This window comes from Erinaceus europaeus, chromosome 20, assembly GCF_950295315.1.
Source record: "Erinaceus europaeus chromosome 20, mEriEur2.1, whole genome shotgun sequence".
NCBI lineage: Eukaryota > Metazoa > Chordata > Mammalia > Eulipotyphla > Erinaceidae > Erinaceus > Erinaceus europaeus.
The window spans coordinates 57,206,226-57,230,604 of NC_080181.1; the positions used below are offsets into that span (position 1 = coordinate 57,206,226).

The 24,379-nt window shown below is 57.8% G+C and overlaps 2 protein-coding genes, 1 long non-coding RNA gene and 1 other non-coding gene across 11 annotated transcripts in view; 2 read left to right on the top strand and 2 right to left on the bottom strand.

Moving 5' to 3' along the window:
* Positions 1-240: 240 nt before the first annotated feature.
* On the bottom strand, positions 241-3,511 carry LOC103114745 (uncharacterized). Its single transcript, XM_060179617.1, has 4 exons — positions 3,261-3,511; positions 2,709-2,835; positions 1,069-1,270; positions 241-602 (listed from the first exon to the last, which is right to left on the bottom strand). The coding sequence occupies exons 1-4, from the start codon at positions 3,509-3,511 to the stop codon at positions 241-243; spliced, it is 942 nt and encodes a 313-aa protein (XP_060035600.1).
* Positions 3,512-11,610: 8,099 nt separating this feature from the next.
* LOC107522434 (uncharacterized) lies at positions 11,611-15,295 on the top strand. Of its 6 annotated transcripts, none has more exons than XR_009546645.1 (5): positions 11,611-12,070; positions 12,704-12,828; positions 14,128-14,374; positions 14,506-14,650; positions 15,133-15,295. It is a non-coding gene; the product is annotated as an uncharacterized LOC107522434 (long non-coding RNA). The 6 variants fall into 6 exon arrangements; XR_009546646.1 differs by having other exon boundaries at positions 14,217-14,374; XR_009546648.1 differs by lacking the exon at positions 12,704-12,828 and having other exon boundaries at positions 11,611-12,146.
* FSD2 (fibronectin type III and SPRY domain containing 2) overlaps positions 13,684-24,379 on the bottom strand; it is a 32,012-nt gene continuing 21,316 nt past the window's right edge. For 2 of the 3 annotated variants that reach the window (XM_060179524.1, XM_007524392.3), the window contains 6 exons: positions 23,390-23,524; positions 21,789-21,939; positions 21,298-21,431; positions 19,666-19,816; positions 18,000-18,176; positions 16,017-16,924 (listed from right to left, as the gene is read on the bottom strand). In XM_060179524.1, the coding sequence (XP_060035507.1) occupies positions 16,672-16,924; positions 18,000-18,176; positions 19,666-19,816; positions 21,298-21,431; positions 21,789-21,939; positions 23,390-23,524 (1,001 nt within the window). In that variant the 3' untranslated portion in view covers positions 16,017-16,671. Of the gene's footprint in view, positions 14,059-16,016; positions 16,925-17,999; positions 18,177-19,665; positions 19,817-21,297; positions 21,432-21,788; positions 21,940-23,389; positions 23,525-24,379 lie in introns of those variants that run through there. The other variant, XM_060179525.1, reaches the window with a different exon arrangement.
* LOC132535160 (small Cajal body-specific RNA 15) lies at positions 14,004-14,129 on the top strand. The gene has a single exon (XR_009546944.1). It is a non-coding gene; the product is annotated as a small Cajal body-specific RNA 15 (non-coding RNA).

Sequence of the window (24,379 nt, forward strand, 5' to 3'; positions counted from 1 at the left end):
GCCCCCTCTCACCCCCAGCTGTCCCGCAGAGCCCGAGCCCGCCGGCGGCTCACCTGGAAGCCGGGAGGGCTTCCTGGAGGCGGAGGGCGTTAGGGAAGGAAAGAGAGGGACGCTGAGGGGTCAGCTTTGCAAAGCCTTTAATGGCCACTCCGACCCCCTACTCCCAGGGCGGGGTCACCCTGAGTCCGCGGCCACGGCCAGGTCCACGTCCACCTAGAAGCCGAGGGAGCGGGGGGAGGCTCAGGCCGGGCGTGGAGGGGGAGTGAGGGGCCACAAAGGGGGAGCTGGCGCCAGAGGGGCGACGAGAACAGGCGGGCCGGGCCGGGGCCTCACCTGTCCGGGGGGCGGGGGCGGGGGCCCGAGCAGGCGCAGCGCGAAGTGCAGGCAGTTGCTGTGCGCAGGGTGGTAGCGCGGCGGGTCGGCCTCCATGGCCTCCCGCACTCGGCGCTGCAGGCCGCCCGGGTCCACGCCGCCGCGCCTCCGCAGCACCAGCCACAGCCTGCGGGAGCGCAGCAGCGGACGGCGGCCCTGCTTGCTCACCACGCCCTCGCACCAGCCCAGCCAGCCCGGCCCGGGGGCCTCGGGGGTCTCGGGGGCCCGGCCTGCGGGGAGGGAGTGGGCGGTCAGGGCCACTGCTCGCCGGTGGGGCCCTGCACCCTCCTTCCAGGACCCGGGAACTCGCACCCCGCCATCCTGGGCCCTGCACCACTCCTCCCAGGGCCCGAGACCCTGCACCCCATCCTGGGGCCCTGCACCCTCCTTCCAGGACCCGGGAATTCGCACCCCGCCATCCTGGAGCCCTGCACCCCTCCTCCCAGGGCCCGAGACCCTGCACCCCATCCTGGGGCCCTGCACCCTCCTTCCAGGACCCGGGAACTCGCACCCCGCCATCCTGGAGCCCTGCACCCCTCCTCCCAGGGCCCGAGACCCTGCACCCCATCCTGGGGCCCTGCACCCCTCCTCCCACGGCCTGGGACCCTGAGCCCCTCCACCCTGAGGCCCTGCACCCCTCCTCCCTGGACCTCTCCTCTGGGACCAGGGATCCTGCAGGCAGAGCCCCAGCCTCACCCTCGAAGTGGATGATCTCGCCCTGGCCGCAGTACACGCCCACGTGGGCCCCCAGCCAGGCGGCTCCGGGTCTCTGCAGGTGGAACAGGAAGAGGTCCCCCTGCCTCGGCTCTCGGCCCCCCAGCTCCACTGCCTGGAAGTGCCGGCCCAGCAGTGCCTCGGAGAGGAAGAACTGGATGGTCTCCACCACGCCGGTCACAGCCTGGGTCGGAGAGAGTGTGCCTGCACCCCTTGCGGAGGGCCCAGGCTGCATGGTTGTGGGGGATTCTGGGGGTGTCCAGCAGCTGGGCCTCAAGCCAGCCATTCCCTCTCACCTGGGGTCCCGTTACCCCGTGCCCCCCCCCCCAAGCCTCCCACTGCCCATCCTGCTTCCCTGGAGGGAGGGCTTCAGCACCTGGGTAGAGCACAAGACCTAGGGAAGCAGAGAGGCAGAGGTGAGAGGTGGCGAGACAGGACTCCAGCCCCAGGAGGCACCTCCCTCCTCCAGCTAGGTGCTGTCCTGGGCCCCTGCTCACCCCTCCTCCGGAGCCCCCTTCCCAGGATAGGGCACAGGGAGGCCCTCTGGGAGGCCCTGGGCAGGGGCTGGCTGCCCCTCACTGCCGCCACCTTCCCCCTGCCCCTGCCCCACCGGAGTGGGGGCGGGGAACACAGTCTCAGGGACTCCCCAGGGCTCAAAGTTAACCCCCCACCCTGGGGAGGTATCACCCCTTTCCTCTCCCTGGGCTTTGGGGGCCCTGGGGCCAGTCTGAGCAGGTCACAGCTGGACGCGGGTGGTCCTGGTCCCCGGGGGCAGCAGAAGGCGGGACGAGGCAGTCACCTGGGATGTGGAGCTCATCTGGGGGACACGGCTGTCACCACCTGGGCCCTGAGCCCACAGCACAGGACTGCTCCCCAGGGGCCGCTTATCCACATGGACACTGAGCCACCCCCACCCAGACCCCACATCCCCCTCCCCGCCCCAAGTCCTCAGTGGCCAGGACCGCCTCCGTGTTCTCCCAGTGGCCGGGCCCCCTCCCCGTGCTGCCCCTCAGGCTGCAGGGCTGAGGGGTGGAGAGTCCCAGGCCTCCTTATCTTTCCGCCCTGCCAGCCCCACTGATTCAGGGAACAATGCGCCCTCAGAGCCCGGCCTCCTGTGACCCTCGTCCCAGAGCCAGTGGCAGAGCCCCAGGCAGGCAGGGAGGGGGTGGACTTTGGGTCAGGGTCTGGGGTGCCTCTCATGTGGTGCTCTGGTGACTGTCCCAGAGCTCCTTGGCCCTGCTGACATCATGGAACAGACTCTGGTCGCCGCTCTCACAGGGACACTGAGGCATGGGCAGGGTGCCAGGGCCTGGCAGTGAGCAGAGCCAGCAGGACACAGGCACAGGCAGTCTACCCGCACTCGAGCGCCCACCTCCCCACACCCCAGTGCCACCCAAGCAGCCAGACCACCTCTGCATTGTGAGCCCCCAGCTCCCACCTGCGGGGGCTCATCCCGCCTGCACCCTGGCCGACACTGCCCCAGTCACAGGGACAGTCCCTCTGGGGCCCGTGGGGTCCCCCTGAGCACAGCCATCGAGGACCCTTAGCACTGGGCCCCCCAGCCTAGCCCTGGGCTGGGGGTCACGGGTGACCCTCCCTGGAGCCCCTCTCCACACCCTCACCTTGAGGCTGCTGCAGCACCTTGAGGAAGAGGATGAGTGTCCACCGCGGGGACCTGGCTGAGACAGATCCCGGGGCCTGTCCTTGGCACCCAGTATCCAGCTGCTGGCCCCACCCTCCCCTGGATGGCTGGGGAAGGCAGAGAGGGAGTGTCCACCACCCTCTGCACCTCCAGTGTGCAGCCCCACCATGCCCGCCCGTGCTCTCTCTCCCTCAAGCCCACAGCCCCGGCTACCCCAGTGGCCAGACACCAAACTCCGGCCCCAGTGGTGGGACCTGCTTTCTCTTTCAGGGGGCAGTGCTCCCCAACTGCCTGGCCCGGCCGCAGAAGTGACAGAAGCCTCCGGCACCGCCCAGCCCTCCCTCAGCTGCTGACAGAGGGGTGTTCACACGCTCTGCTGTCCCACCGGCCCCTCCCTTCCCGCTCTGTGGGCTGCAAGGACTGACCTCTTGTGGGAGCGTCCCCCTCCCCTTCCCTCCCCTCCACAGAGGAGGCAGACTCCGGCTGGCAGGTGGCTCTACCCCTGCAGCCCAGGTGCTCGGTCCTCGTCCACGCTGGGCTCTGCGTCTTCAGGCTGAGCTGTCCAGCCCGCAGACACTGCGTGGCACTGGCATGGCCAGGCTTAGGCTCCATCGGCTGTCCCTTCCCCGCTGGCTCCTGCTTGCTGGCTCCCTCCACCGTGTGTGAGGGCTCTGCTGCCCCCAGTCTAACTGGAGACACGGTGGCGCGGCTGAGGCGGCACACACGGGTCTTTGCCACCAGCCCTGCCCCATCCTCCTTCCCACTTGGGCTTCGTGCCTGCATGACCCCGCCACTCCCAGGGCACTCCTACTGCGTTTTCTTCCCCGGGTGGAGAGTGGGGACAGGAGAGAGAAAAATAAGAGACATCACGGCACCGCACTGCCTCACGAAGCTTTTGCATGGTGCTTCCCTGTGGAGGTGGAGGTCGGGGGCTTGAACCCAGGCCCTCAGGCCAGAGCCAGGGAACATCCTAGAGGTGGGCAGGGGCACAGCTGGCAGAGCACACAGTTACCACACAGCATGAACCAGGTTCAAGTCCCCATTCCTCCTGCAGGGGGGAAGGTTCATGAACAATGTGTCACTCTTTCCCTCTCTCCTCCTTCCCATTCAATTTCTCTCTGTCTCTTATCAAAAAAGAAAGGAAAAGGGGGTTGGGCGGTGGCGCAGTGGGTTAAGCGCATGTGGCGCAAAGCACAGGGACCGGTGTAAGAATCCCGGTTCGAGCCCCCGGCTCCCCACCTGCAGGGGAGTCGCTTCACAGGCGGCGAAGCAGGTCTGCAGGTGTCTGTCTTTCTCTCCCCCTCTCTGTCTTCCCCTCCTCTCTCCATTTCTCTCTGTCCTATCCAACAACGAATTGCATCAACAAGGGCAATAATAATAACCACAACGAAGCTACAACAAGGGCAACAAAAGGGGGAAAAAAAAATGGCCTCCAGGAGCGGTGGATTCATGGTGCAGGCACCGAGCCCAGCAATAACCCTGGAGGAGGAAAAAAAAAAAAAAAAGAAAGAAAGGAAGAAAGAGAAGGGAAACCATGCCCGCTGGGAGCAGTCACCTCATCACACAGGCACCCAGCTCCAGTGACAACACTGGTGGGCTACCCCCACCCCACTGTGCCAGCCTTCAAGCCGTGTTGCATGGCTCCCAGCTCTGCACATTGTAAATCCCGCGAGTCATGCCAGACCTTTTAAAAATCTTGCATCTTGGGAGTTGGGTGGTCGCACAGCGGGTTAAGCACACTAGGCTCAAAGCACAAGGACCAGCGTAAGGATCCCGGTTCGAGCCCCCGGCTCCCCACCTGCAGGGGAGTCGCTTCACAGGCGGTGAAGCAGGTCTGCAGGTGTCTGTCTTTCTCTCCCCCTCTCTATCTTCCCCTCTTCTCTCCATTTCTCTCTGTCCTACCCAACAACAACGACATCAATAACTACAACAATAAAACAACAAGGGCAACAAAAGGGAAAATAAATAAATATAAAAATATAAAAAAAATCTTGCATCTCAAAGTAAATAAGGAGCAGCAGCTGACATTAGCAGGCTCTGCCCACTTCCGGGCCTCAACCTCTGCCATCCATCAGCCCCTGCAGCTGAAGACCTCCCCTGGTCTCAGGACACATGCTGCCCTGGGCCCTCCCAGATGGCCCCCACAGACACACACAGCAGCTCTCCTTCACCCCAATCACCCCACTGGGTGTGGAGCTCCTGGCCACCATCTTCTCTTTCTTTTTTTTCCTTCTTCTTTTTTTTTTTTGCCTCCAGGGCTCTCGCTGGGGTTCGGTGCCTGCACCACGAATCCACTGCTCCTGGGGGCTAATTTTTTCCCTTTTGTTGCCCTTGTTGTTTTATTGTTGTTGTGGTTATTATTATTGTTGTCACTGATGATGTTATTGTTGGACAGGACAGAGAGAAATGGCGAGAGGAGGGGAACACAGAGAGGCGTGTGTTTAAACCTGTGCTACCGCCCCCCCATCTTTTCTCTGGCTGTGCTACCGCCCCCCATCTTTTCTCTGGCTGTGCTAAGGCTCCCCCATCTTTTCTCTGGCTGTGCTAAGGCTCCCCCTTTGCTCGCTGCACTGCTGACGTCACAGCTGCAGAGGAGCCAGTGCTCGGGTCACTGTGTTCAGCGCACCCTGAGGCGGCTCCCTCTCGCGTGGCCTGAGGCTCCCGACTACACTAGGACTGTACGTCCTGTGCGGAGCAATCTGTAACTCAGTGTTCCAGACAAAAGGGGGCGCGCCAGGTGTTATAATGACAAAGCATGTTTATTTGTTGGGTAGAGACAGCTAGAAGTTGAGAGGGAAGGGGAGGTAGAGGGAGAGAGACACAGAGACACCTGCAGCCCTGCTTCACCACTTGCGAAGCTTCCCCCCTGCAGGTGGGGACTAGAGGCTCAAACCCAGATCCTTGTGCGCTGTAACGTGTGCGCACAACCAGCTGCATTTCCACCCGGTCCTTGTTTGTTTCTTTTCTTTTTTTTTTATTATCTTTATTTATTGGATAGAGACAGCCAGAAATCGAGAGGGTAGGGAGATAGGGAGAGAGAGAGAGAGAGAGACACCTGCAGCCCTGCTTCACCGCTTGTGAAGCTTTCCCCCTGCAGGTGGGGAGCCGGGGGCTCGAACCTGTGTCCTTGAGCACTGTAACATGTGCACTCAACCAGGTGCGCCACCACCCGGCCCCTCTTTTCTTTTTTTAAAAAAATATCTGTGTGTTTATTTATTCAAGAGAGAGGGGAGACAGAGAGACCCAGAGCACCACACTGGCAAATGTGATGCCAGGGGCCAAACTTGGGACCCGACACTGAGCGCCCACCACTCGACCACCCTCTGGGCTGCCGTCCAGTTCTGGAATCAGGTCCTGGCCAGTGTTGCAGGGTTGCTCCCTCCCTCCTCTGTCTAAGTCTGAAGGTTATTTGTGCTTGTTTTGAGCAAATCTGGTCAGCTGATGATGCTGCACTTGAAACAGTGTGGGATTCCCGGCTCCCCACCTGCAGGGGAGTCGCTTCCCAGGCGGTGAAGCAGGTCTGCGGGTGTCTGTCTTTCTCTCCCCCTCTCTGTCTTCCCTTCCTCTCTCCATTTCTCTCTGTCCTACCCAATGGCAACAACAACAGCAATAATAACAGCAGCAACAACACAAACAGCAATGGGGAAAAAAAAGATGGCCACCAGTAACAGTGGATTTGTAGGGCGAAAGAAAGCAAGAAAGAAGTGAGATTCAGTGACCCAAGAACCACATCAGCCTGTCCTCCTACACAGCTCCCAGAATCCCTTTTATCCTTGTCCAGACAGAGCAAGACAGAGAGAGAGAGAAAGAGAGAGAGAGAGAGAGAGAGAGAGAGAGAGAGAGAGAGCCACAGCACCACAGCTTCCTGCAGCACAGCGGGACTGGGCTTGAACCTGCCTCGTGCAAGTCGCAGAGCAACACACTATCCAGGTGAGCTATTTCGCCAGCACCAGAATCCTTTCTGTCAACAGGTCAAAGTGCAGCCCCGGAGGCAGCACCGCAAATCAAGGGTTGGACTCTCAAGCACGAGGTCTCCAGTTCGATCCCTGACATCACATGTGGCAGGGGAACGTTCTGGGTCTCACCCCTACTTTTTTAAAAAAATTTTTTATTTATTTTTCATGAGAAATGACAGGCGAGAGAAAGAACCAGACATCAGTCTGGTACATGTGCTGCCAGGGATTGAACTCAGGACCTCATGCTTGAGAGTCTAATGCCTTTTCCACTGCACCACCCCCTGGACCACTCACCCCTACTTTCTTATAAACAAATAAGTAAATATTTAAAAGATGGGTGAGTTGGGCGGCAGCACAGTGAGTTAAGTGCACGTGGTACAAAGCGCAAGGACCTGTGTAAGGAACCCAGTTCGAGCCCCCGGCTCCCCACCTGCAGGGGAGTCGCTTCACGAGCGATGAAGCAGGTCTGCAGGTGTCTGTCTTTCTCTCCCCCTCTCTGTCTTCCCCTCCTCTCTCCATTTCTCTCTGTCCTACCCAATGGCAACAACAACAGCAATAATAACAGCAGCAACAATAAAACAAGGGCTACAAAAGGGACTAAATAAATAAATGTTTTTTAGAAACTTAGAGATGAATGTACTGGGGCTGGAGAAATGACTGTCTCAATATGCTACTTAGCGGTTTGTTCTTGGTTGTTTTCTTGTCTTGTCTTGTTTTAGGTCCAGGAGGAGAGAGGATGAGAGAGGCCACAGTACAGAAGCTCCCTTCAGCGAGGTGGGGTCCAGGCTTGGGAAGAGCTTCCACCCACGTGGCTGTGCACATGGCAAAGCAGCGCACTGACCAGGTGAGCTATTTTGCAGCTCTTGCTCTTAGTTTCTATTTGTTTGTTCCAATGCCCTGTTCAGCCCTGGCTTATGGTGGTGCTGGGGATTGAACCTGGGACTCTGGAGTCTCTGCATCACCGTTATGCTATTTCCTCTCCACCTTGTTCTTAGTTTTAACAATGCCAAATTAATCTAGTCTATAGCAAAGAAAATTTTGTATTTTTCTCAAGATATTCCTAGGTGAGAATGACACTTTCTCTACATTTTTCTTTTTTTTTATTATCTTTATTTATTGGATAGAGATAGCCAGAAACTGAGAGGAAGGGGGAGGTAGAGAGGAAGAGAGACAGAGAGACACCTGCAGTCCTGCTTTACCACTTGTGAAGCTTTCCCCCTGCAGGTGGGGGCGAGGGGCTCGAACCCGGGGCCTTGTGCTCTCAACCAGGTGTGCCACCACCCGGTCCCCCTCTACCTTTTCCTGAAGGTTTTCATTTTGCTTTAATTCCGTGCAGTGAGACAGGTTCCTAGCTACATTTTCCTTTGGTTTGCTGACCAGCTGATGCAGAGGCGCTCACTGAACACTCGCTGCTCACGGCTGATCAGTGGCACCGCTGCCACACCGAGGCTCCTTGCTCGGAGGCGCCAGTTAATGCTGTGTGTCTAGATGGTACATTTAAAAAACGGGGCAGCTGGTCAGGGACACATGTTACAGTGCACAAGGACCTGGGTTCAAGCCCCCAGGCGCCACCTGCAGGGGGAAGCTTTGCAAACCATGGCTGCGGGCCTCTCTCTCTCTCTATCCTATCCAACAATGAAGCACAGGGACCGGCATAAGGATCCTGGTTCAAGTCCCCGGCTCCCCACCTGCAGGGGAGTCACTTCACAGGCGGTGAAGCAGGTCTGCAGATGTCTGTCTTTCTCTCCCCCTCTGTCTTCCCCTCTCTCCATTTCTCTCTGTTCTATCCAACAACAATGACATCAACAACAATAATAATAATAACCACAAGGCTACAGCAACAAAGGCAACAAAAGGGAATAAAAAAGTTTAAAAAGCTATAAAGTAATAAATCATAAATTAAACATGCACATCTCAGGCTAGAGGACAGCCCAGTTAGAACAGTGGAACAATGGTTAAATCCAAGAATTTAATTTCAAACTTTAGCCTTTTTTTTTTTTTAACTAGAGCATGAAAATCTTTACATAACCATTTTGCTATCTACCCCACCCCACCCTCAAAGTTCTTTGTTTTCATTTCTTTAGACATACCTGTATTTTCTGAACTTTTATTTTTACATTTAGCATGTTCTTCGTATTACTAAACCAGAACATGTAAATATCCACCTTTGGTGTAGTCTGGTGTCCCTGTACATGAACTGTGCATCTGAAGTTTCCACATAGTAATTACTTGGCCACGATGATGCCTGGCTTGAAGCTGTAAGTTCGTATTTTTTAAATTTCCCTCTAGAAAAAGAATGTGAATGTCCGCTTACCAGCAGCACGTGAGATGCTAGTTCTCCAGACCGACCTTGGAACCAGGGTGAGAGGCTGTCCCCCATTTTTCTTCTGGGCCTATTATTATTATTATTATTATTATTATTATTATTATTGCCTCCAGGGTTATTGCTGGGGCTTGGTGCCTGCACCATGAATCCACTGCTCCTGGAGGCCATTTTTTCCATTTTGTTGCCTTTGTTGTGGCGATTGTTGTTGATGTCATTCATTGCTGGACAGGACAGAGAGACATGGAGAGAGGAGGGGAAGACAGAGAGGGGGAGAGAAAGACAGACACCTGCAGACCTGCTTCACCGCCTGTGAAGCGACTTCCCTGCAGGTGGGGAGCCGGGGCTGGAACCGGGATCCTCACCCCCGTCCCAGCGCTTCATGTCACGTGCGCTTAACCCGCCGCCGCCTGACTCCCAGCCCCCGACTTTCTATGTGTGTGTGGAGTCCTGGCGCCTGGTGTGGTGGTGCCGGGAGGTGCCTCGTACTGTGTGAGCTTAACCCTGTGCACCACCACCCAGTCCTCCCCATCAGCTTTTCGTTGTCCTGCAACAATGCACACGGAGCTGCACAGATAAGGAACTTGGGGGTGGGGGAGGCCTCTCAGCTTCCTGCCCTGGGGAAAAGGGGTCTGGGGAGCAGGGTCTGGGGTTTGGGGGTCTGGGGATCAGGGTCTGGGGGTCTGGGGATCAGGGTCTGGGGGTTGGGGGTCTGGGGATCAGGGTCTGGGGTTTGGGGGTCTGGGGAGCAGGGTCTGGGGGTCTGGGGATCAGGGTCTGGGGGTTGGGGGTCTGGGGATCAGGGTCTGGGGTTTGGGGGATCTGGGGAGCAGGGTCTGGGGGTTGGGGGTCTGGGGATCAGGGTCTGGGGTTTGGGGGTCTGGGGAGCAGGGTCTGGGGTTTGGGGGTCTGGGGAGCAGGGTCTGGGGGTTGGGGGTCTGGGGAGCAGGGTCTGGGGGTTGGGGGTCTGGGGATCAGGGTCTGGGGTTTGGGGGATCTGGGGAGCAGGGTCTGGGGGTTGGGGGTCGGGGGTCTGGGGAGCAGGGTCTGGGGTTTGGGGGTCTGGGGAGCAGGGTCTGGGGGTTGGGGGTCTGGGGAGCAGGGTCTGGGGGTTGGGGGTCTGGGGATCAGGGTCTGGGGTTTGGGGGATCTGGGGAGCAGGGTCTGGGGTTTGGGGGATCTGGGGAGCAGGGTCTGGGGAGCAGGGTCTGGGGTTTGGGGGTCTGGGGAGCAGGGTCTGGGGTTTGGGGGATCTGGGGAGCAGGGTCTGGGGTTTGGGGGATCTGGGGAGCAGGGTCTGGGGAGCAGGGTCTGGGGGTTGGGGGTCTGGGGAGCAGGGTCTGGGGTTTGGGGGATCTGGGGAGCAGGGTCTGGGGAGCAGGGTCTGGGGGTTGGGGGTCTGGGGAGCAGGGTCTGGGGGTTGGGGGTTGGGGGTCTGGGGAGCAGGGTCTGGGGTTTGGGGGATCTGGGGAGCAGGGTCCGGGGGTTGGGGGTCTGGGGAGCAGGGGTCTGGGGAGCAGGGTCCGGGGTTTGGGGGTCGGAGGAGCAGGGTTTAGGGGTCTGGGGGGCTTGGGGGTCTGGGGAGCAGGGTCTGGGGTCTGTCCGGGGGTCTGGGGAGCAGGGTCTGGGGTCTGTCTGGGTGTTTGGGGGTCTCGGGCGCAATGGCGGGGGTGTGTCGGCACAGGGTGGGCGCCTGGTGTGTGAGGCTCGGCGCTGCGGGGCCGGGGAGCCTGGGGCGGCGGACGGTGACGCGCGGGGAGAGGTGCGGGCAGCCCCTCCGGTCCCCCACGACAGTCCCCCTGCCGCCCGCACCCGCCGTCCGCCCGCCCCGCAGCCTCCACTCCACCCACACGCCTCCCAGGAGCCCCCGCGGCCTCGCCGGCACTGCGCGGAGCAGGACTTCCGCCCACCCCCGGAAGCCGGAGGCCGGAAGCCGGAAGCCGGAAGCCGGGCGCGGGCTCCACTTCCGCCGGGTGGCAGCATGGCTCCCCTCCTGTGCCTCGGCCTGAGATGCTGCGCGATCCTGAGCCCGGCGGGCCCGCTGCAATGGGCCCGGGGCGCGGGGCTCCGCGGACGGCGCGCAGTGGGTAGCGCTGGCCGCACCCTCGTCCCCGCCGCGCCCGGCGCCTGAGCGTTGCCGTGGAGACCGGCCGTCCGGGTGGGTGCCCGGGAGCTGGGGCGCCGCGGGGTCGGGACCCGGGGCCTCCCGCGGGCGGCGACGGCGGGCTGCGCTGCTCCCGGGGCGGCGCCTGCGCCTGGCATCTATCTCTGCACCGGGCCAGTCTGCTCTCTGTCGCCTCCTGCTCAGCAAGGGTGTGTGTAGCAGAGGTGAGGGTGCCGCCTGCAGGGGCTGGGCGCGCGCGCTGCAGTGCTCGAGGACCCGGGTTCGAGCCCCCAGCCCCACCTGCTGGGGGAAAGCTTCACGAGTGGTGGAGCAGGGCTGCAGGTCTGTCTCTCTCCCTCCTCCTCCCCTCTCAATTCCTATCTCTAATAATAAAGTTAAAAAGTAAAGGTGCAAAAACAAGGGCAACAAAAGGGAATAAATATTTTTTAAGAATAAATAAAGATGCAACTTTCATTCCACGTTGGGCATCTTTAAAATTTGGAAATGGAAGGAAGTCAGAAAGTAAGACTCTTCTCAATGGCAGGCCAACAAGACAGGCTTACCAAGGAGACACACACGTGTCCAAGGAAGCTCTGCCTTGTTAACATGCTCTCCTGGGAATCTCACACGGAAAGACCCAGGTTTGAGGACGAAGCCTCACTCTGGAAAACTTTTAGCCGTTATCTGAGCTCTAACTATGAGTGTCTGTTGTAGCAACAGTGGAGACGTCGACACAAACATCTGAATCGGAGATAAGCGACAGACATCTTGTAACTTGCTGGCACTGTGTGAGATGCTGTAGTGTGAGTCAGAGTCAGACCTCAGCACGCCCCTGAAGTGCTGTGGCCGATGGCACTCCCGTTTGAATGGACTGTGCATCGCACCTTGCATCTGCCTCCCATTACCCAGTGCAAGGAAACCGACTGAGGCTGAAAGGAACAGAAAGCTGCAAGTGAGAGGTAATGACAAGTACCGAAACTTTCAGCTCACAGAGGGGAAGCCTTACTTGTCGGAGCCCTCAGGTCTGGAGGAAAGGTGGATGGCCTCCCTGGGCTGGCGCACTGCTCTGCCTTGTGTGGCTCAGGCTGGAGCCCCGCCTCACAACATTGCAAGAAGCTTCAGTGCTGTGGTCGCCTTAGCTCTTTCTGTATCCGTCTTAAACAGACAAACAAACAGAGGTTGATGGTTCCCCAACACACATTGGAAAACTGCCTTGCTTCCTAAGGAATTTTTCTCTCATCTTGGGGGACAATGTGAAATCTTTTTTTTTTTTTTTCAATACTTAATTATTTTCCCTTTCGTTGCCCTTGTTTTTTTTTTCATTGTTGTTGTAGTTATTGCTGTTGATATTGATGTCATCGTTGTTGGCTAGGACAGAGAGAAATGGAGAGAGGAGGGGAAGACAGAGAGGGGGGAGAGAAAGATAGACAACTGCAGGCTTGCTTCACCACCTGTGAAGCGACTTCCCTGCAGTTGGGGAGCCGGGGGCTTGAACTGGTACCCTTATCCTTACACCGGTCTTTGCGCTTTGCGCCACCTGCACTTATTCCGTTGCGCTACCACCTGACTCCCTGAAATCTTTCTCATCTCAGGTGTGTGAGCTCTGGGACAGCGGAGCAGAGATTATGATCACACGGTCTGGGTGTGAGTTTTGCACAGGCAAGTGAAGGAGACAGAGGTCACGGATGGAGGTGAAGCTCCTGAATATTTAAAAGAGGTGTGTGTGTGTGTGTGTCTTTGACTCTTGGGGGAGCAGGAGGAATGAGGCAGTGCTGCCCAGAGTGACTGAGCTACACAGGCACTAGATGGATAGGAAGGGAGGGCCATTCCAGGTGCTAGGTGCCTCTGGACCACTGGCTGTTTCATAAACTAGAAAGTGCAGAGACAGTGTCCTGTATCCATACCTTCCTCCAGAAGTCTTGCCTTGCTTCTGGAAAGTGCTTTGCCTGTTCTTCACTCTCCTGCCCTCCATCTGCTATTGGATGGAATCTGGTATACGAAACCGAGTAAAAGGGCAAGAATCTTTTTGGGAAGCAGAACACTAGGATGGGTTGAGCAAAAAGTTATCTATCTATCTACGTACCCACCTATCTACCTATCTGTCTATATCCTCTAAGTCCATGTCCAGAAACAAAATTTCTGCCTTGTTAAAATGCCCATCCAAGAAACTGGGTGCTTTCCTACTGAACATTCTTGTCCCTAGCCTAGTCTTCCTTTAATTTTAGGGCATCTCTTATTTCTACTAATGAGAGAAAGAACCAGAATATCACTCCAGCCTGTGTGATGCCAGGGGTTGAACTCGGGACCTCATACTTGCAAGCCCAGTGTGCTAGCCACTGCACACACTACTGGGTAATAGGCTGTCTCTTAAGAGACCCACGTTTAGAATCCATGCTCATTCTATGAAACATTTTAAAGGTTATGTCCGAGTAACTCAAACAAGCTGTAACTATTACTTCCCATAATCCAAGCTGATGACTGTTTAACACTGCCAGGATTTGACTGAAGTGGAAATAGAGCAGAAAAACCTAATTCTGTCAGTTTGAGAAGTGAAGAGAAAACATTCAGCCAGTGAGTTGGACTTGGTTTTCTTGTGGGACCAGGGAGACAGGAAGCAAGTCGTGATGCAGCAGTGCCCCTTCAGTAGCAGTTCTGAAACAGTCACTGTCTGGGGTCACAGCCATACTCCTGGGAGACTCCCTGACTGGCAGAAAAGCTGCTTCTGGCCGGCACCCCCTGCCTTTAGATTCACTTGTCATTGGTTGGGATGAAGTGGTCCTCTGTGAAAGCTCAGTTCTTGATGAGGTTACAGCAGCAGTGAACAGTTCCCTCACCATCCTCACATGCTGGAGGGCAGCGGCTGGTTTACATGCTGAGTGTGCTCACATCCTTCTGGAGACTAAGGAGACAGAGTCCGTGCCGTCAAGCTGACTCCACCCTTAGCCTCCTACATGAAAAGGTAGATAGAACAGGTCTTGGTGCAAGATAAATTCAAGACCTACTTCTCTGCCAACAGCCGCTTCGTACTACCCATTGTCTAACTGGGAAGCAGCAAGGGCAAGGACAAAGACCAACACACCTTACCACTGGCTTCGCTCCCCACAGTCATGACCAGCCAGGACAGTCACAGCAGTCACTGTCATGCAAGTGATGAGTGCAGAGAGCATACCCACAGTACTCGTTGCAGTGTGTAGAAATTGAGCCGGGAGGAGAAAAGACACCTGCAGCCCAACTTCACTACATGGGAAGCTTCCCCCCTGCAGGTGGGGACCAAGGGCTTGAATCTGGGTCCTTGTATATGATAACGTGTTCACTCAACCTGGTGCACCACAGCCCGACTCCTGTCATCATACTTTGTATGTTACTACTACTTACTGTATCTTCTGTGCCATAGGCATGTACACAGAGAGGAGAACGCACACTCTCTAGGGTCTGTGTTACCTGGAGTCGAGGCCTCCCTGCAGGTGTTGGGACATGCCCCCGGGAGGCATAAGGAGATGGTGCTCTGAGAACATCGTGGGAACTGCCCGGTTGTGCCAGTGTTTTTTCTGACATGTGGATGGGAGGAGTTAAGCCACAGCTGCACCGCCCTGTGTTTGCCAAGCTTCAGACACACTGACTAGACTGGGTGTTCGGGAGTGATTGCATAACTGTCGGTGATGAAACATATACTTTCCCCCCAAAAAGTAAACTTAACGCTCACAGGAACCAGTGTCATTGTGTATCTGGAGTCTAACCAGCTCTGATCCCATGTAGTAAGGGTCCTGAATGTCCTGAGTATCGGAATCACTAAGGCCTTGGGACTGCCCCCCCTTGTTAATTTACACTGAGTCTTGTGGTTTTACATGTTTATTTTCCCCTTGGCTGAGGTGGAGGTGGGGAAGCCGCAGCTTGCTTGGGGGTTAGTTGACACAGAGTGAAGGCTAAGAGAGGACAGCTGTCTTTTGTCTTCACTGCAGTATGAGGGCTTGTGGCTGTGTCTAACTTAATCCTTTCTGGTTTCTTTTTTCCCCTTTGCCAGATGTTTATCAGCAGGTCGAATGCTGTCCCTTGCAGCCCGGGAGGTGGCATGGCAGACTGGCAGACGGCATCTCTCCTCTCAGCATCAAGTCCCGAGCTCCCATCCTCGGCATCGTGTCGGGGTGATGCTCTCTCAGTAAATAAATGACATTTGTAAAAACAAATGCTGTCCCTTGCTGAGACTTCATCAGATGGCCACTCTAGAGCTCTTTCTCTTTGACCCAGTACACTCTTACTGAGATCTGATTGGTGCAGGGTGCCCGTCCCCGCCTGGCAGTCTCCAGCTCGGTGTCCAAATCTGTCTGAAGAATGCGCACGCCAGTGCTGTGCTCACCGCTGAAGCCAGCTCCGCTTCCCCGCGGCCCTGATGGTTCTGAGACAAGGGCCTCGACACTGTCGAGGACTGCTGCCTGAGCTGGCTGAAGCCAGGTGTGTCGTATGCTTTACATTGGTTTGTTCTAGCCCTCCCCCGCCAAGAGAATTGGATCAGTCCTGTTAATTTTGCGGGCCTGCTTGGCCCCGCCCCAAGGAACCCTGAGAGAGGGTTCCTGAGTCAGAGAGTTCCTGAGTTTGAGAGTTTCAGGGTTAGAGTAAGAGAGAGTTCCACAGTGGAAGAGTTTTCAGAGGGTTCCCCAGTACCAGAGTTCCAGAGTTGGAGAGTTCCCGAGTTACAGAGTAAGAGAGAGAGTGCTTGTGCCGCCGCAAAGAGACAGCAGAGTTCTGTTTGGTGATTAGTTTGTCTTAGTTTATGAATCGTTGTTCCTGAATAAAGAAATACAGCTTCCCTGCCCAGCCGTTGTCTCCGCGTCTCTGTTACCCGCCCGTGAAGCAAGCCGGCCCGGCAACAGCCTTCCGAATTTTAACAACACAGGTGCACATCCTGTGACAAGTAGAGCAGTGACTGCAGGGAAGCCAGGAACATGGCCAGCGCTGGAACCATGGAAGTACCCTGCTGGCCCTTGCAGGGGCACTGGGAAAACCTGGAGTGGGGAAATCGAGGCAGGGGCTACTCTGTTACTGCTGGAGGGGTCCGGACACTGTCCCTGCTGACGCCTCAGGGACTCAGGCCACCTCATGCACAAGGCTACCTGGGAATCTGGCACATACAATGCAGGGGGGATGGGTAGAAAGCGACCTCACTGCTGCCCCCCAGGACCAGGGAGCAGGAGGGACCCGAGAAGGCGCTGGTTCTCTGGCCCTCTCATGCCTGCCCTCGGCCAGCTAACACAATGGCAGGGGTGCTGGGTTGCCCCAGCCAACACTCAGGCCCCCCCCCCACCCCCGGCTCTGGCCAGACAAGACAGATGGAAAGACCTCTGTTCTGTCACTGAGTCCTTCTCACAGGCAGGCCAGGTCATGACCAGAACAGCATCAAGGCGTCCGGCAGTGCCCAGGACGGGCTCCAGGCCCACTGAGGCAGCCAGATGTCAGTGGGGTCCTGGTCACTGAGGTGGAGATGGCAGCAGGGTCTGGTCACCGAGGTGGAGATGCAGGGTCCGGTCACTGAGGTGACTGCTTGATGAGAGAGGGTGGCAGAAGGCTAATGGAAGGTGGCGTGGCGTGGTATGGTGATGCCACGGTGGATCCTCAGACACCCTGGCTTCTCCAGAGAGAAGCAGGGGTGCAGCAGGTGGGGCAGCGGGTTGCGGAAGGTGTGCAGGTGCTGGGCGAGGCCCGCATTGAAGAAGGACAGCGCCGAGCTGTCATAGTCCAGGAGGACCCCAATCTTGTGGGGGGGCACCGTGATCCTGATGTCTGGTGTGGTCTTGTTGTGCAGAAACTCGTACTTGTGTCTGGGATTCAAAGTGGATACAGGCGGCTTCAGGAACACCGTGCGGGGCTGTGCGCTAGGTGTCCTATGCTCACGCTGTCCAGCCGACAGCCCCCAGGCCCTTTCTCAGACCACACGCTGAGAAAACTTTCTAGAACTCATCCAAGAGACACCAAAACAGCTTGGTTTTGAAAAGCCTTTGGCCCTAAGAAGCTTCCACACAGCATCAGCAACTCCCCTCAGCAGCATTTGTATACAGATAGGGATGGGGGATGCGCCAGGCGGCATGCACAAGGACCCTCGTTCAAGCCTGGCCCCACCTGCAGGGGAAGCTCCATAAGGGGGGAAGAGGGCTACAGGTGTTTGTCTCTCTTCCTCTCTATCCCCTTCCTTCTCGATTTCTGTCTTTATCCAAAATAAATCAGTTTTAAAAAATAATAAAAATGGGAATTGGGGGAGTCGGGAGGTAGCGCAGCAGGTTAAGTGCACGTGACGTGAAGCGCGAGGACCAGTAAGGATCCCGGTTCGAGCCCCTGGCTCCCCACCTGCAGGGGAGTCGCTTCACGGGCGGTGAAGCAGGTCTGCAGGTGTCTGTCTTTCTCTCCCCCTCTCTGTCTTCCCCTCCTCTCTCCACTCCTCTCTGTCCTAACCAACAACAATGACAGCAATAACAACAGTAAAACAACAAGGGCAACAAAAGGGAGTAAATAACTTTTTTGAAAAAGGGAACTGGCTTTAATTCTCTGGGTGGTGTTCTGACTGTGCCTTTGTGAGATCCTGAGTCCAAGCCCAGCCTCGGCCACTCCAAAGCGGACTGGTTCTCTGTCCCTCCTTAGTCTGGACCTGAAGGTCTGGGTGTGTAATTCCTTAATTCCTTTGTCATAGACGGTGGGGGCGAGGAGCCCGAGGTCTTGGGCTGCACCCCGTGTCTGCACTCGGACTGCTACGTGCTCCTCGGGACTGGGCAGCCCAGCTGCCAGCAGTCGCTGTCTGTCTAGCCGGGCTGCCCCCGTGAGGCAGACCTGGTGCCCGTAGGGCCGCTTCCCAGAGGCCTCCCCCAGAAACCGTGTGCCAGGACGTGGCAGGCCCGATGTTACCTTGATGACATCTGCGTGTGCCTCATGCACCAGGACAGACGGCCGGCCCCCAGGTCCTCCTGTCGGGGGGCACCTTCAGAGGCCACCCCCACCGTGTAGTCACAGCCCTCGTCCACCTCCACCTCCCAGTAGTGGCGGCCCCGCACGGGGATGAGGCTTCCCATGACCGCCACACAGCTGCTCAAAAAGAGGACACAAGGTCAGGGGTGGCCCTGGAGGGAGCTGGAGGCAGGGGACACGCCGGGCTCCTCTTAGTAAGGAAAGCAAAGGCAGGCTGGGGAGGGAGCACAGGTCCCAGGTTCAATTTCCAGCACCACCATCATTAAGATAAAATTAAAGGAAGAGGAGGAGGAAGAGAAGAAGAAGGAGAAGGAGAAGGAGAAGGAGAAGGAGAAGGAGAAGGAGAAGGAGAAGGAGAAGGAGAAGAAGAAGAGGAAAACAAAAAAGCAAAGCAAAAGCTAGACTCTGTGTCCCTGAAAGAGCGGGAGAGAGGAGCCAGGTGGTGGCACACGTGGTCACATTGCAGTGCGCAAGGACCCCAGTTCAAGCCCCGGTCCCCACCTGCAGGGGGAAGCTTCCCGAGTGGCGAAGCAGGGCTGCAGGTGCCTCTCTGTGTCTCTCCCTCTCTATCACTCCCCCTCCCCTCTCAATTTCTCTGTCTCTATCAAAAAAAAAAAAAAAAAAAAAAGGGGAGAGAATCCTCCAGGGTTAGCTGTGCAGGGATGCTGAGACCCAGGACAGCCGTTTCTGTGTCTGCTCCCGGAGCAGGGCCCAGGGGTTCATGGGGTGGGCCACACACCAAAGCAAGAGGCCAGCCCCAGGGGGCAAGCAGAAGCGGCAGACTCCTGAGAGGCGGGGAGAGCCATGCCTGGCCTGCAGGAGCTCGGCGGGCTGGTGCTAGGCCTCCCTGCTCCCTGCAGCCTCCCCCCTTACTCAGACCTTCCGGCCCCCAAGACCCAGGCCCCAGGGCGGGCTGTCTGTGCTAAGGCTTTCTCCCCCTCCAGCCCCAGCTGAGCAGCCCCCATGCTCCACAGCCAGGGCGCCTCCGCTCCATGCCCACCCACCCCCCCAACCAGTGCCAAGAGGGCTTGGCATTCCTCGTGCTTGGGGTTCACTGACTCAAACGCCAGGACAGAAAGTCAGGTCAGGTGGCTAGTTCCACATCACCCTGGATGCCGCGGGCCCTGGAGCACAGCGGGTCTGTTGCTTGGCTTCCTGCCTGCCTCAGCCTGTCTCAGAGGGGACACCTCCCTGTGTCTGCTGTGGGCCGTCCTTGCTCCGCAGCCTCCACTCCCCTTCCCTAGCATCTCTCCCCTCCTTCCGTGGGGCAGGTGGGTGTTTGGAGGCCCTCTCTCTAATCCACCCACCCCCGACGTGGCAGGGGCTCTGGGACTTGTGGGCTTCTGTCAGGAGCTTGTGACCTGGCCACGTGAAGCCCAGGCTGGGTCTGCAGCTCTCCTGACTGGCCCAGCATCCTCTGCTTCACCTGGCCGGCAGCCGGGACTCGGCACGAGGCCACTGTGAGCGTCTCCTGACCCCGTTCCCCCTCGCACCCCCATGCTGGGCTCTCTTTCCCTCCCAGGCCGCATCCATCGAACTTGCTGTGAATATATAGCGTGTTTAGGGGAGGCTCAGGGGATGTCCTGGAATGCGGCTGATGACATACCTAGAGAACCGGGTGTCCCCGGGGGGCAGCTCTCTCAAGGGGCTTTCCCTCTCTCTCCCCTTCTCTCTCCGGATCACCAGGAGCCCATCTTCCTCCTCAGACAGGCTCAGCCAGGGGTGGCAGGTGTGTGGGTTCAGGGGGAAGCAGCTGCCTGCAGGGAGGGAGGAGACAAGAGCAGGGGGTCCCTGCAGCCCCACCCACCAGGAACAGCCTCTCAGCCACAGCCCCGTGTCACAGCCCCTCACCTGGCCGGCTGAGCTGAGCGCTTTGCAGCTTTAGCTGTTCGAGACCCGCGTCACCCAGAAGCAGCCTCACTGTCCCTGTCTGCAGGGGCGGCTGTTGAGAACCCCAGGACAAGCGGCTGCTTCCAGGAGAGCGAAGGAAGGAGACCTCAGCCTTCTGCACATTGTGGTTCAAACCGCTCAGCAGAATGTGGGGTGGGGGCAGAGATGTGCCGAGCACACCACGCCTGAGGCCCCAGCAGCCACAAATCCAGTCCCCACACCACTGTGCGCCCAAGCTCAGCAGTGCTCTGCTCTCTCTTCCTCTCCCTCTCTCATGAAAATAATTTTTTTTTTCCTTTGGCCTCCAGGGTTATTGTTGGGGCTTGGTGCCTACACTATGAATCCACTGCTCCTAGCAGACATTTTTATGATTTTTTTTTTTTATTGAATAGGATAGAGTGAATTGAAAGGGGAGGAGAAGATAAAGAGAGGGAAAAAGATAGATACCTGCAGATGTGCATCACCAACTGTGAAGCGACCCCTCCCTCCACAGGTGGGGAGCAGGGGGCTCGAACCGGGATCCTTATGTTTCGGACTATGTGCATTTAACCAGGGGCACCCCACTGCCCAGCCCCCGGAAAGAAATCTTTTTTTTTTTTTTTTTTTTTTTACCAAAGCACGGCTCAGCTCGGGCAGATAGTGGTGCCAGGTGCCAGGAATTGAACTTGGGACCTTGGAGCCTCAGGTATGAGAGTCTTTTTGCATAACCATTATGCCATCTACCTCCCTGCCTGAAAATAAATCTTTAACAGCAAAATACTGTGCAGGGCTGGGAAGACAGTTCAGCAGTAGCATTCAGGACTTGCATGTGAGAGGCCCCAGGTTCAATTCCTGGCACCACAATCTGCCAGAGCTGAGCAGTGAGCTTGTTTTTCAAAAAGCAAAAACACCTGTAACAACTGGTTTCAGTGCTTTGCCGTGGGGCTCTGCACCAGCACATTCCACAGGCCCCAGCAGACTTTCCCCCTTCACGATGGTTCTGCCATGTCTGAGATTCTGGGGTCCTGGGTGCAACACCCAGCACCACCAGCTGACAGGGCTCCGGCATGTGTGTCTTCTTTCATCAAAATAAAGTAAATGAAATACTGACAAGAGCAGGAGGAGGGGGGAGGGACAGCACAGTGCCGGTCCACTTCGGGGGAGGCTTCCCAGTGCCCGGTGCTCCGTGTGGGGCTGGGGCTTGACCCTGGGTGGCCACACTTATAGGGCGAGCTATCTCCCAGCGCCACGCTGATCACCTGTGGAGGTGGACACAGCCACCCGGCTTCCCGGGCCTGAGCCCCCCACCCCCTCACAGAGCCCAGCCTGGGGCACTCCCCACCCACTGCTCCACCTACCCACCACAGACCTGTGGTGCATACGGTGACTGGCTGGCTCGGGGCGCTGGGGCCGCCTATGCTGACGGCACGCACGCAGATGCTGTAGCTGTGCCCGGGCTGCAGCTGCACCAGGGACTCGCAGGAGGGGATGCCCACCACAGACCTGGCAGGCAAGAGCCGGGCTGCACGTCCCTCCGCCTCCCGCAGCAGCCCCAGCGTTCCGGCACTGCTGGGTGGCCACCCCACCCTGCTAGATCCCAACCCCTGTGAAGGCAGGGCCAGGGCCGCAGCTCTGCACACACACACACCCCCCATGATGCAGGAGGGCCCCTGCTGGGAGCTGCAAGCGCTCAGGAGCCCCCTCTCCATGAGGACCCTCCGCAGAGACAGCTCCTCAGAGCAAGTCACAAGCCACGGGCCTAGGCCTTGGGGGGGCCCACATGCTGCCTTCCCTGGCTGTGCTACTGTGTCACCCACCCTCCCCTGGTGAGAGGCTGGGGCAGCAGAGCCCAGGACTCACTCTGTGATGCCCAGGTTGTCGGGTGTGTCCAAGGGGGTGATCTCCACGGTGTAGGAGTCCACGGGGTTGAGGTTGCCTGATGCCCAGCAGATGAAGGCCGCCTGCTCACAGCTCCTCAGCTCTCTGCGCTTTATGATGGGCGGGGCGGGTGCTGCAGGTGGGCGGGCGGGAGGGAGAAGGGTAGCCGGGAAGCTCTTCTGGAGCCTGGACGCCTGGCCTGAGCAGGAGGGACCCCACGGCTGCCCAGGCTCCCCAAGCAGGGGGGCAGCAAACAGAACCGCAGGCTTACCACCCTGTGCCCCCCCCCTCCTGTTGGATGGCATCTGGGGAGGGGCCTGCGGGAGGCTGTGAGGTCATGGGGTAGAGGGGTCTCTTCTTAACAGCACAGGGCCGCCAGTGTGAGGTCCTGAACTGGGCCCCTCGCACTTCTTGTGCTACAGACACACCCTGGGTCTCTGCCTCTGTCACCAAATAGATAAATAAATAAATATGGGGGTGAAGATGGCCCCCACATGCTTACTGCCCCTCCTGCCACGTGAGGACACAGCTGAGCACAGCCCTCAGCACCAGACAGGGCCTTCCAAATGCGACTGTCACCCTCTGGCTTGGCCTCCCCAGCTTGGGAAGCTGGAGCCGGTGGGTGTGGCCCTGAGGTGAAAGCAAGCCCCTCCTTTCTCTCCTTCCTGCCTTCCCCCCTCCCCTCCTTCCACTGGGCTGGCGCACTGCTGAGTTCTGGGACTGAGCCTGGGCCTTCTCCCAGGAAGTCCGGTGCTCCATTTCCCAGCCTGAGAGCACGCTTTTGATATGCTGAAACCAGGTCTGAAAAGCTGTCCCTGTCGTCCAAGGCACATACATCTGGGGTCTTGAATGAAAAATAACTAACCAAGTAAATGCCCCTGGGGGATGGCTCAGTGGGGGAGCACAGAATTCACAGACACGAGACCCTGAGCCCAATCCCCAGCACAGCTACCAGTGATGCTCTGCCTCCCTCCCCCTCCCCTCCCCTCCCCTCCCCCTCCCCTCCTCCTTCCCCTCCCTTCCTCTCTCCCTCCCTCCCTCCCTCTCTCCCTCTCCCTCCCCTTCCTCTCTCCCTCTCCCTCCCCCTTCTCCTCTCCCTCCCTCTCTCTCCCTTCCCCTCTCCCTCCCCCTTCCTCTCTCCCTCCCTCCCTCCCTCCCTCTCCTTCTCCCTCCCTCTCCCTCCCTCTCCCGCCCCCTTCCCCTCCCCCTCCCTCTCTCTCCCTCTCCTTCTCCCTCCCTCTCTCTCCCTTCCCCTCTCCCTCCCCCTTCCTCTCTCCCTCCCTCTCCCTCTCCTTCTCCCTCCCTCTCCCTCCCTCTCCCTCTCCCTCTCCCTCTCTCTCTCTCTCTCTCTCTCTCTCTCTCTTCCTTCAGGGTTATTGCTGGGGCTCGGTGCCGACACTATGAATCCACTGCTCCTGGCAGCCATTTCTTCCATTTTATCGGTTAGGACAGAGAGAAGTTGAGAGGGGAGGAGGAGACAGAGGGAGAGAGACAGACCTGCTTCACTGCTTGTCCCCTAGAGGTGGGGAGCGGGGACACCACTGTCACATCCCCTCCCATCCTGTGTCCCCACAGCCCCTCACCTGTGGTGTAGACGACGCGTTCACTGGCGGGGCTGGGGCCAGTCCTGTTGTGCGCCGTGACCCATAACTCGTACTGGGTGTTGGGCATGAGGTCTGTCACGGAGCAGTATGTCTCTTTGACAGTCAGTGTAAACTCTGGGGAAGAAAAAAGATAAGAACTCAACTCCCAACAGGCCAGGTGACTCCAAGCCCACCTGCTGGGTCCCTGCCACCATGGGCCCTTACGCCCTGTCAGGAGTCCTCTGATGGGGTCCATCTCCCTTGAAGCTGGGCTGTGGGGTACTGGGCACATGCTCTACTCTCTGTGAAGGCCGACGCTGAGATGGCGAGTCCCCCACCTCCCTCCTAGATGGAGGGGTGCAGACAAAGACTACACAGGCTGGCCTACACCAGCTCCTACACACAGCCCTACACTGCCTGCTCTCAGGCTCCTAAGAAGCAATATAAAGGGGCTGGGCAGTGGTGCCACCATGCACAAGGTTCTGGGTTCAAGCCCCAGTGCCACATGGGCGCATCATGGCACCGCAGGAAGCTCCAGAGATGGTGAGCAGCGCTGTTGCTCTCTCCCCCATCTCCCCCTCCCCTCTCCCCCTCTCTATCTGAAACAAAAGGAATGAAAAAGTCAGCCCTGGAGTAGTGGAATCACCCACAGCAGGCCCTGGTGCTACAAAAAAAAATTTTAATTTATTTTCCCTTTTGCTGCCCTTGTTGCCTTTCATTGTTGTTGTGGTTATTATTGTTGTCGTTATTGATGTTGTTGTTGTTGGATAGGACAGAGAGAAATGGAGAGAGGAGGGGAAGACAGAGAGGGGGAGAGAAAGACAGACACCTGCAGACCTGCTTCACTGCCTGTGAAGCGACCCCCCTGCAGGTGGGGAGCCAGGGCCTCGAACCAGGATCCTTATGCCGCTTAAACTGCTACGCTGTCTCCCAACCCCCCCTAAAATATTTTTTAAATAAAGAGTTACTAAAAGAAGAAATCAGATCTGA

Excerpts from the sequence above, each read along its gene's own strand:
- LOC103114745 (XM_060179617.1), bottom strand. The coding sequence starts at position 3,511 with ATGCAGGCACGAAGCCCAAGTGGGAAGGAGGATGGGGCAGGGCTGGTG. Across the intron at positions 1,271-2,708 it reads GGTGCTGCAGCAGCCTCAAG|GCTGTGACCGGCGTGGTGGA; the intron begins GTGAGGGTGTGG and ends TCTCCGACCCAG. Across the intron at positions 603-1,068 it reads CGAGATCATCCACTTCGAGG|GCCGGGCCCCCGAGACCCCC; the intron begins GTGAGGCTGGGG and ends CCCTCCCCGCAG.